The sequence below is a fragment of the Coregonus clupeaformis genome, unplaced genomic scaffold (genome assembly GCF_020615455.1).
Source record: "Coregonus clupeaformis isolate EN_2021a unplaced genomic scaffold, ASM2061545v1 scaf0313, whole genome shotgun sequence".
Classification (NCBI taxonomy): Eukaryota; Metazoa; Chordata; class Actinopteri; order Salmoniformes; family Salmonidae; genus Coregonus; species Coregonus clupeaformis.
In genome coordinates, this window is record NW_025533768.1 from 392,566 (window position 1) to 404,578 (window position 12,013).

A 12,013-nucleotide genomic window follows, 5' to 3' on the forward strand; every position below is an offset into this window, starting at 1 on the left:
AAAAAAGAGCCTTTGATAAGCCTACATATAATAAGTAGTCCACCCAAACATGTTATGAATAGGTACAGTAACAGTAGATAAACAGTAGATGTCTCTCTCTTCCCGCAGCCCCACAGATGTCTGCAGCCAGTTGTCTGGGCACCCCACCACCAGAGGCCCACCATGGGCCAGTGCTGGCAGCCCTGGTCTTGTTTGAAAATGAATACGGCTCCTTAACTGGGCCAGCCACCAAATTAGAGCCCTTGCATAGAGTATCATCTTGAGTATGACCCTGACATCAGCACTCGTTCCTGTCTCTTTTTGTCCCTTGCCTGGAAGGCACACACAGACATGGTCAGTGCTCCTGCTGTCTTTTCCTATATTTCTAACCTGAAGGGCACCTTGGGGTCTACTAACTTTGGTCAGGGGCTCTGTTTGTGTGTTTGTTTATGTGTATATGGTTTGATTTTAAGTTTATCTGGTGTGCTTTGTTAGGTATTAAGACAACTTGTTGAACACGTTGCCTGATCACTGTTCTTTCTCAGTATGCCATGTGCAAGAGGGCAATGGCGGCGTGCTTTTTGCATGTGGTCTCAACATCGGTAATATCATAATTTCTTTGGACTTGGGCTGTTGTTTCTCGGCTACCTCAATCATCTGCTGTCACAATTACTTTTTATTGACGTCTTCTTTATTTGAGTTTCTCAAATATTAATTTGTAATTAATACTGTATAGGAAATGTTTCCCATTAGTTGTGCTACTAACTTGGTTTGAATAATGGATATTTTGCATATGGACAGAAATTAATCTGACTATTGACCTCAATGCAACACCTTTCCCCAGGTTTTCTTCTGTTATGTCTTTCATATCTCTGAAGTGCACAGAAATCTACAGTGCTTGCATTATTGGTTCATTTGTAAGAATATTCTTTATTTTTTTGCTGATACAGAAATGCAGTAGTCAGTTCAGTCAGCTTATAAAGGGAGACTTATACTGTGGATATACTGATCCCTGTAAACTGAATTTTCCACTGTTACTCTACATGTGTTCTGATGGCTTATGAATCTCGATCGTCATTCAATTTCTCAAGACCGTCTCTTTGCCTGTATTACATGCCTGTATTAGTCGTTAGTGTATAGGCTGTTCAGCACACGGACACTCATCTTTAGAAACCGTTACTTAAGCTCCGAGGCCGACAGGGCACACAACATGGCCATTCATTATCAGAATACAGCCGCTGGGCCTCTCCCTGACACCTGTTCTTGGCACCGAGCTAGACTGAACAAGACGTCTGTCATAAACACGTAGGGTGTGTGTGTTACTGACTGTATGAATGGGGAGGAGGGGGTTTGGGGATTCTTCAGGGGTATTACGGCACAGGCATAGGGGTTTAATGGCACAGGCAGGGAGCCCAGCCAACAGCGAGTTGCAGTAATCCAGACGGGAGATGACAAGTGCCTGGATTAGGACCTGTGCCGCTTCCTGTGTAAGGCAGGGTCGTACTCTCTGAATGTTGTAGAGCATGCACCTACAGGATCGGGTCACCGCCTTGATGTTAGCGGAGAACGACAGGGTGTTGTCCAGGGTCACGCCAAGGCTTTTTGCACTCTGGGAGGAGGACACAACGGAGTTGTCAACCGTGATGGCGAGATCATGGAACGGGCAGTCCTTCCCCGGGAGGAAGAGCAGCTCCGTCTTGCCGAGGTTCAGCTTGAGGTGGTGATCCGTCATCCACACTGATATGTCTGCCAGACATGCAGAGATGTGATTCGCCACCTGGTTATCAGAAGGGGGAAAGGAGAAGATTAGTTGTGTCGTCTGCGTAGCAATGATAGGAGAGGCCATGTGAGGATATGACAGAGCCAAGTGACTTGGTGTATAGCGAGAATAGGAGAGGGCCTAGAACTGAGCCCTGGGGGACACCAGTGGTGAGAGCACGTGGTGCAGAGACAGATTCTCGCCACGCCACTTGGTAGGAGCGACCTGTCAGGTAGGACGCAATCCAGGAGTGAGCCGCGCCAGAGATGCCCAACTCGGAGAGGAGGATCTGATGGTTCACAGTATCAAAGGCAGCAGACAGGTCTAGAAGGACAAGAGGAGAGAGAGTTAGCTTTAGCAGTGCGGAGAGCCTCCGTGACACAGAGAATAGCAGTCTCAGTTGAATGACCAGTCTTGAAACCTGACTGGTTTGGATCAATAATATGCCATTTAGCAGACGCTTTTATCCAAAGCGACTTACAGTCATGCGTGCATACATTTTTGTGTATGGGTGGTCCCGGGGATCGAACCCACTACCTTGGCGTTACAAGCGCCGTGCTCTACCAGCTGAGCTACAGAGGACCACAGAGAGATAGCAAGAGAGTTGGCTAAAGATGGCACGCTCAAGAGTTTGAGAGAAAAGAAAGAAGGGATACTGGTCTGTAGTTGTTGACATCAGAGGGATCGAGTGTAGGTTTTTTGAGAAGGGGTGCAACTCTCGCTCTCTTGAAGACGCAGACAGCGGTCAAGGATGAGTTGATGAGCGAGGTGAGGTAAGGGAGAAGGTCTCCGGAAATGGTCTGGAGAAGAGAGGAGGGGATAGGGTCAAGCGGGCAGGTTGTTGGGCGGCCGGCCGTCACAAGTCGCAAGATTTCATCTGGAGAGAGAGGGGAGAAAGAAGTCAAAGCATAGGGTAGGGCAGTGTGAGCAGAACCAGCAGTGTCATTTGACTTAACAAATGAGGATCGGATGTCGTCAACCTTCTTTTCAAAATGGTTGATGAAGTCATCCACAGAGAGGGAGGAGGGGGGGGGAGGATTCAGCAGGGAGGAGAAGGTGGCAAAGAGCTTCCTAGGGTTAGAGGCAGATGCTTGGAATTTAGAGTGGTAGAAAGTGGCTTTAGCAGCAGAAACAGAGGAAGAAAATGTAGAGAGGAGGGAGTGAAAAGATGCCAGGTCCGCAGGGAGTCTAGTTTTCCTCCATTTCCGCTCGGCTGCCCGGAGCCCTGTTCTGTGAGCTCGCAATGAGTCGTCAAGTTACAAATAAAAATGTGTATTATATGTTACAAATTTGCAAAATGTATGATATGTTACGAATTTTAGCTAGGTGGCTAGCTGGCTAACATTAGCTAGGGGTTAGGGTTACGTTCAGGAGTGGAGTTCGTTAAAGGGTTAGCTAACATGCCAAGTAGTTGCAGAGTAGTTGAAAAGTTGCTAAAATTGAAAAGTTGTTCGAACTCACAACCTTTGGTTTGCTAGACGTTCGCGTTATACGCCCAACCCGACCAATCACCCTCCTTTCGTTTTTGCCTTAAGTAACTATCTGTCTTATGTAACATATCATATTAATATGGGTGTCCCGGATTTACATTTACTATGTTACATCTAGTCTGAGGCTGGGCTTTGTTTTCCATGGTGTTGATAACAATAGTAATTAGTTCATATTGTACTTGTTTTCACTGATTTCTCGCATGGAATAGCCTTAATTTCTCAGAACAAGAATAGACTGACGAGTTTCAGAAAAAAGTTATTTGTTTCCAACATCTAGTAACCCATGTTTGATACTTCAGAGAAGGATGATATGAATTGAACTGAAATGTAAAAAAATAGACAGCAAAATGAACTTTAACAAGAATAAAGCACAGTAATAACATGGGGTTTTAGAGCCCTTGAAGCATTATCAGAAGTTTATTGACGTGTGCATCTGTTTCTCTCCCTCCCAGTCTCACCGTAAATTCCACGCGCCCCGCCATGGGCACTTGGGCTTTCTGCCCTGCAAGCGCAGCAAGAAGCACCGGGGGAAGCCCCGCAGCTGGCCCCAGGACGATCCCAGCCAGCCCGTCCACCTCACCGCCTTCATGGGCTACAAGGCCGGCATGACACACATCCTGCGCGAGGTGCACCGCACTGGCCTGAGTATGTACAACCTGCCTTACAGCGTGTCATGGTTGGATGATAGTATAAGTGATAGAACAATATGTATATGTGAATCAGGAGTAAGAACCATGAGAGTATTAGACCTGGTCCCAGATCTGTTTGTGCTGTCTTGACAATGATCTCTGTGCAGATGATGTATGATGTTTTAATTTCTGAATAATAGTGATGGAATCAAACCGCTGATGCCAGAGAGAGAAAATGTGACGATGACCATAGAGCCCAGCTCTGTTTTCTATCCTAGTCATCTTCCTCTGTTCTGACATTGATTTTATACTCTACCCTTTGTTGTTCCTCCTGTAGGCTACACACAGGCCATTTGCCTTTATAGTTCTGTGGCAACTGACCCCATCTCTGTTCCTCTCCCTCCCTCCCAACAGAGCAAGCCAAACGTGAGTCGGTGGAGGCAGTCACTATCATCGAGACTCCGCCTGTGATGGTGGTGGGGGTTGTTGGATACATCAACACAGTCCGTGGCTTGAGGTCCTTCAAGACCATCTTCGCCGAGCACCTCAGTGACGAGTGCAAGCGCAGATTCTACAAAAGCTGGTGTGTGGCAATGAGCGTCTGGTGTGTGTGTGTCTTATTGAAGTATAGAGATGTGACTATGACCTCTGTGCAGATGATGTTTGATGTTTTAATTTCAGAATAATAGTGTTGAAATCAAACCACTGATGCCAGAGAAGGGGGGTGTAAAATAACACTCATGATCAAGAGATTGGTTTTCAATCTCCACCCTGTATGTAAACTCTTCCAGGTACAAGAGCAAGAAGAAGGCATTCACCAAGTATGCCAAGAAGTGGACAGACGAGAGTGGCAAGAAGCAGCTGGAGAAGGACTTTAATAACATGAAGAAATACTGCACATCCATCCGAGTCCTCATCCACTCTCAGGTACATAGAACGCTCTTATCAATCATGTGATCCAACGGAAATCCTCCACTCCTATCCTCAGTGAGTTTCTATTGGCTTGTGGTGAATGAGTAACAGCTGGTGGTATCCCTGGGGTTCACCCGTCTCCACCCCAAGGACCTCCCTTCAGAACGGGCACGGCTGTCTGAGTTATTGCCTACCCAGATCCTACCCGATCATATGGCAACTGAAAGAAAGAAAAACTCCCTAATCGCATGGCCCCCGTTGTGAACAAATGTCTTCTCTCTCTCGCACGTACAAACGCATGCATGCAGAGGAGTACTAGAGTATGGAGTTTCAAATTACAGTTTAAAAATACTCCTGTGAGGAGCAGAACCTCGACTGCACTTACAAACTTCCCTCGAGGGAAGCGTTGTGTTGGTACCAAACACTACTCAGTGTTACTGATAGAATTCAGGGTATTATGGTGTCTGTTTGTCGAAGCATTTACATTTTAGTCATTTAGCAGACGCTCTTATCCAGAGCGACTTACAGTTAGTGAGTGCATACATATTCATTTATTTTCATTTTTTTTCCTTTCATACAGTGGGACTATATGATTACTGTAAGATGGGGATAGAGCAATGTGTATGTTAATCATGTCTCCAGTGAGAGAATTAGCCTGGTACCAGATCTGTTCTAGCTGTCTTGACTATTCCTATGGTCAGTGTCACGTTTGGCAGATGTTTTTTCTCTTTCTGCAGATGATATATGATGTTTTAATTTCTGAATAATAGTGTTGGAATCAAACCACTGATGCCAGAGGAAAAAAACATGATCGTAGGTGTCAAGACCGCACAAACAGATGTGGGACTTGGCTATTAGAGAACAGAGACCTGACTGAGTCACAGGGTTATGATGAGTCACAGGGCTGTAGGGTGAAGTTGCCCCTAGACCGTGTGGTTAAAAAATATATATATATATATCTACACTACTGTTCAAAAGTTTGGGGTCACTTAGAAATGTCCTTGTTTTCCATGAAAATATACATGAAATGAGTTTGAATAGGAAATATAGCAAAATGCATAGGAAATGTAGTCATTGACAAGGTTAGAAATAATGATTGTGTCCTTCAAACTTTGTTTTTGTCAAAGAATCCTCCATTTGCAGCAATTACAGCCTTGCAGACCTTTGGCATTCTAGTTGTCAATTTGTTGAGGTAATCTGAAGAGATTTCACCCCATGCTTCCTGAAGCACCTCCCACAAGTTGTATTGGCTTGATGGGCACCTCTTACATACCATACGGTCAAGCTGCTCCCACAACAGCTCAATAGGGTTGAGATCCAGTGACTGTGCTGGCCACTCCATTATAGACAGAATACCAGCTGACTGCTTCTTCCCTAAATAGTTATTGCATAGTTTGAAGCTGTGCTTTGGGTCATTGTCCTGTTGTAGGAGGAAATTGGCTCCAATCATGCGCCGTCCACAGGGTATGGCATAGCGTTGCAAAATGGAGTGATAGCCTTCCTTCTTCAAGATCCCTTTTACCCTGTACAAATCTCCCACTTTACCACCACCAAAGCACCCCCAGACCATGCTTGACAAATGGCATCAAGCACTCCTCCAGCATCTTTTCATTTGGTCTGCGTCTCACAAATGTTCTTCTTTGTGATCCGAACACCTCATACTTCGATTCGTCTGTCCATAACACTTTTTTCCAATCTTCCTCTGTCCAGTGTCTGTGTTCTTTTGCCCATCTTAATATTTTGTTTTTATTGGCCAGTCTGAGATATGGCATTTTCTTTGCAACTCTGCCTAGTAGGTCAGCATCCCGGAGTCACCTCTTCACTGTTGACATTGAGACTGGTGTTTTGCGGGTACTATTTAATTAAGCTGCCAGTTGAGGACCTGTAAGTCGTCTGTTTCTCAAACCAGACACTAATGTATTTGTCCTCTTGCTCAGTTGTGCACCGGGGCCTCCCACTCCTCTTTCTATTCTGGTTAGAGCCAGTTTGCGCTGTTCTGTGAAGGGAGTAGTACACAGCGTTGACGAGATCTTCAGTTTCTTGGCAATTTCTCGCATGGAATAGCCTTAATTTCTCAGAACAAGAATAGACTGACGAGTTTCAGAAGAAAGTTCTTTGTTTCTGCCCATTTTGAGCCTGTAATCGAACCCACAATTGCTGATGCTCCAGATACTCAACTAGTCTCAAGAAGGCCAGTTTTATTGCTTCTTTAATCAGCACAACAGTTTTCAGCTGTGCTAACATAATTGCAAAAGGGTTTTCTAATGATCAATTAGCCTTTTAAAATGATAAACTTGGATTAGCAAACACAACGTGCCATTGGAACACAGGACTGATGGTTGCTGATAATGGGCCTCTGTATGCCTATGTAGATATTCTATAAAAAATCAGCAGTTTCCAGCTACAATAGCCATTTACAACATTAACAATGTCTACACTGTATTTCTGATCAATTTGATATTTTAATGGACAAAAAAATGGCATTTCTTTTGAAAACAAGGACATTTCTAAGTGACCCCAAACTTTTGAACGGTAGTGTATATATAATTTTAGATTTTTGTGTGTAGGAAAACAAACTTGATATACTTTAAAATGAGTGAAACCAAATCGAAACTGTAGAAATAATGGACCTACATTCATACAGTTTTTTAAAAATTGTCCAGCTTGTTTATAATCACCTAAATTAAAGCTAGACAGAGGGAGCATCAAAAATGTAAAAAATGATGGATAGAGGATACGTTTCTTGAAAATTGACAGCAAGGAAATATTTTATCAAATTCAGTGCGGCCTTCCGGACCTCGTTGTAGACCGAATGCGGCTCCCAGGGCAAAATGAGTAAGACAAACCTGCCCTAGACGCTGATCTTCAGATTTCCCCCACAAATGGTTAGGATTGGGGAAAGGGAAGCTGATCCTAGATCAGAGATTGAATCCTAGAATAAATAATACTAATTATTCAGTGTGAAAGGGAAGGGAGCGGAGGCATTAAAGTTGTGTGTGAATTGTCCTGGCTTCTGTACCTTCATAATTGTCTCTAGATTCGCCTGCTGCCCCTCAAAGCTAAGAAGGCCCACATCATGGAGGTGCAGTTAAACGGCGGCACCATCTCCGAGAAGGTGGACTGGGTCAAGGAGAAGCTGGAGCAGCCCGTCCCTGTGTCCTCAGTCTTCTATCAGGACGAGATGATAGACGTCATCGGGGTCACCAAAGGTCACGGGATGAAAGGTAGGAGGTTTTGAGGTATAGTGACGTCGGGGTAAAAGGGTCACGGTAGAAGATGTTCCTAGGTACAGATCTAGGATCAGCTTCTCCCACTCATCCGTTTGACAATGATCTCTGTGCAGATGATGTATGATGTTTTAATTTCTGAATAATAGTGAAGGAATCAAACCACTGATGCCAGAATTTTTGTTGTTGTTGACAATGACCATAGGAGTTGGCACTCACCCCGGGGATGAGTGGGAGAAATCTATATGGACATTAATAACATGGCAATACCATTGGTTATAATATCTCCATAGACATGTCTCTAGGTCAAACAGAATGGCTCAGAAAGACCCAGAATTTTTCTTCTTGCTAATAATAATTAGTAAAAGATGCATGTCAATGTCTGCAGGCCGACGGTATAGTACCATTCAGCTATTATGTTATATTGGCTGGTCCTGTGGCATAACTAATTTCCTATTGGTTTTCTACTGATTTTCCTACTTTCCTATTGGTTGTCAGGTGTGACCAGTCGTTGGGGAGTGAAGAAGCTGCCCAGGAAGACTCACAAGGGCCTGCGTAAGGTGGCCTGCATCGGAGCCTGGCACCCTTCCCGTGTGGGCTACACCATCGCCCGGGCCGGCCAGAAGGGCTACCACCACCGCACAGAGCTCAACAAGAAGGTCCGCAGCACCAGGGTTCTAGTTGAGATAGGCGTATGAAATTCATCATTTGACCAGATATTGTGATTTGACCAGGTGTTCCTTGAAAATGTGTTTTGACCTCAAAGGGACTACGTTGTAAAATAGTTTTCTTCATACTTTGTTAATGAACGATCTGTGTGAATGTTTGAGTTTCCTGTACATAACTGGAACTAGCTAGGGTTCTGTTGTAGTTGTAATTACGTAGAGGTTGATACTGTACTGGTTAGACTAAGGGTGATTCACCACCATCATGCTGTTTCAGTGTTTTACTCTGTCGACAGATCTACCGTATTGGCAAAGGGGTCCATGTCCAGGATGGCAAAGTGATCAAGAACAACGCCTCCACTAACTACGACACCACCCAGAAGACTATCACCCCCATGGTAATATAATAACATCACCCCCATGGTAATATAATAACATCACCCCCATGGTAATATAATAACACCACCCCCATGGTAATATAATAACACCACCCCCATGGTAATATAATAACATCACCCCCATGGTAATATAATAACACCACCCCCATGGTAATATAATAACACCACCCCCATGGTAATATAATAACATCACCCCCATGGTAATATAATAACACCACCCCCATGGTAATATAATAACACCACCCCCATGGTAATATAATAACACCACCCCCATGGTAATATAATAACACCACCCCCATGGTAATATAATAACACAATAACGTCCTAATAATGTTATTGACATGAGCCTGGAAACGATGTGATATAACATGGTAACCAATCTAATTCTTACTTTTGGTTAATGACGTGATGCATCCTCTGCTTTCGATCACCAGCTTTGTCTGGTGATGCCACCCTGTAAAGGAAAGCCTAGAGCCCTGACATGCAAGATGGGTATATGGCTGATATTAGACTGCAATTACTGGCTATGTATTGCAGGTTGTGGCCATTAATGCGGTGTGCTACTCCCGTTTCATCTATATTATTCACCCATCCTCTCCCTCTGTCTCCTGTTGTCTGTCTGTAGGGAGGGTTCCCCCACTATGGTGACGTGAAAAATGACTTCTTGATGCTGAAGGGCTGTGTGATTGGCTGCAAGAAACGTGTCCTCACCCTGAGAAAGGTACAGTGCCTATGTGTTAGAGAGAGGAGTGAAACGCATAATTTTGATGCCAAACGTGACAACTACCTCTGTGCAGATGATGTATGATGTTTTAATTTCTGAATAATAGTGAAGGAATCAAACCGCTGATGTCAGAGAGAGAGAAAAACATGACCATATGAGTTGGGGATGCTAAAGCATAGGACATATTTGACAGTGTGTTGAACTCTAACCACTTGTGTGTGCGCGTGCTTCTCTCACAGTCCATGCTGGTGCACACATCACGCAAGTCCAAGGAGACCATCGACCTCAAGTTCATTGACACCACTTCCAAGTTTGGCTATGGCCACTTCCAGACCGCCCAGGAGAAGAGGGCCTTCATGGTGGGTACCGGCCTGGCTGTGGATGGTGGGAGTGAGCTGAATCATTGTAGGGGGGAGTGGGACTGATAGACATTGTTAATGATATAGTGGGACTGATAGAGGATGTTAGTGATGGAGGAGTGTAGGTAAGTAAAGGGAAAGGCTAGGTTTATGTAGGGACAGAGTAGGTTGGGGTGGAGGCACTGAAGCGTTTGTGTGTAAAGGGGGACACCCTGTATCGAAAGTGACTATGGCATGACTATTGTCCTAGTCATTGATAGTACAGGAATAGTGATGAAAGATTTTCCCGTGTTTGTTGGAATATCTGTTCCTGTCAAACCCTGTATCTTTCAAACATCTTCCATGTCTACAACAATCAATACTTTTAATGTGTAAAACGTTGTGCTCATATTAGACTCGTTTTCACTCATCTAGCAAAAAATGCTTTTTCTTGAACCGATGGTTTGATCTAATGCTGTGACAAATTGGATGTGTATTAGCTGGATTCTGGATAGTGCTCTCAGAAGAAAAAGGTAAAGGGAATTGAGATGTGGAATTCACTGGAGCATGATGGGGAATGAGGTGGCGTGGAGTGGTGATCTCCCTTCTGCGTCCCAAGTGGCACCCATTGGGCTCTGGTCAAAAGTAGTGCACTATATAGGGAATAGGGTGCCATTTGGGACGCAACCCTCTATCTCAGCTGGGTGAACCTGTTGCTTTAATACTGGACTTCTGTTGACCCTGCTGTGACCTCTGACCTACAGGGCCCACTGAAGAAGGACGTGCAGAAGAAACTGGCCGCCGAACCATTGCCAGAGGAGGCTTAGAAGTGATGGTGGTCCACCGTTCAAACCAGCTCAACAGAAAAACAAATTCTTATAGTAACAGTCTTCTAATAAAACAGTCTTATTTATCCAGGTGGTGTTTGGCTATTCTGTTCAAATAAGTTTCCGCTTTAGTTTAGACTTGGCCCATGTCCCAAATGTCACTCATATAGTCAACTACTTTTGGCCAGGGCCCAAATGGCATCCTATTTCCTATATAGAATGGGGTGCCATTTGGGACACCAATTTGGATAAGTGGCTAATGGTGGCACAGTGATGTGGTTAAAAAAAATTGGTGGGTAAACTGGTCGTAGGGAAAAAGTAACTCTCCCTATACTTTCAATGCATTTCCCCCCAAAAAATATGGGTAAACTGAGTTTACTTGTGGCTACCCTCCACTACACCAGTGGTGGCACACAATCATTTGTGTGGGACATGGTTAAAAGCGGAAGTCAAATTTCGGTTGGACCTTGTATGCAATTGACCAATAAAGATATCTTAATCATGTATTATCTAGTACATTTGTACTGTTCTACTGTATTGTACTTTTATGAATAGTTTCTATATTTTCCCACCAGTCCATCACAATATCTTGATAATAATGTATAAATGTACAAGCTATTGTTTAGTTGATCAATGAAGAGAGGGTACGCTGTCCAAAAATCCATGCAGAAAGCCATTTGCTGCCTTAATCTACCACAACAAGCAAAAATGACGAGAACGTTTTAGAGAACCAATAATCTCCAAGGAATCTTCTCTGGGCTACAATCACTTTCAAATAGGAATTGTTCAAGTAGTTGTCCAAGGAGTCCATTTTGTCAGGCTAATAATACACCAATGTTCTGGCCAGCCCACCGGACAACATGAGTACAACGCTCACCTTCAGGAGTTGAGGACAAACTTATTCGGTTCCAATTCAGTGTATCAGCATCGTCATTATACAGTAACAATTCATACCAGAGTAATGCCCATACTTTCCTTCAAGTGGACAAATATGTACCTATTGCTGTTTCATTCAAAATGGCACCCTATTCCCTGTTAATGACTGGAGCGGAATAGGTGGAATGG

At 44.1% G+C, this 12,013-nt stretch overlaps 1 protein-coding gene and 1 non-coding gene across 2 annotated transcripts; both read left to right on the forward strand.

The window, feature by feature from the left end:
- Window positions 1-135: 135 nt before the first annotated feature.
- LOC121551421 (60S ribosomal protein L3-like) lies at window positions 136-11,452 on the forward strand. Its single transcript, XM_041864063.2, has 10 exons — window positions 136-333; window positions 3,681-3,873; window positions 4,272-4,440; window positions 4,649-4,784; window positions 7,807-7,993; window positions 8,495-8,655; window positions 8,958-9,059; window positions 9,685-9,780; window positions 10,023-10,142; window positions 10,886-11,452. The coding sequence occupies exons 1-10, from the start codon at window positions 331-333 to the stop codon at window positions 10,946-10,948; spliced, it is 1,230 nt and encodes a 409-aa protein (XP_041719997.1). The 5' UTR covers window positions 136-330; the 3' UTR covers window positions 10,949-11,452.
- LOC121552001 lies at window positions 10,353-10,478 on the forward strand. The gene has a single exon (XR_005997136.1). It is a non-coding gene; the product is annotated as a small nucleolar RNA SNORA71 (small nucleolar RNA).
- Window positions 11,453-12,013: the final 561 nt, after the last annotated feature.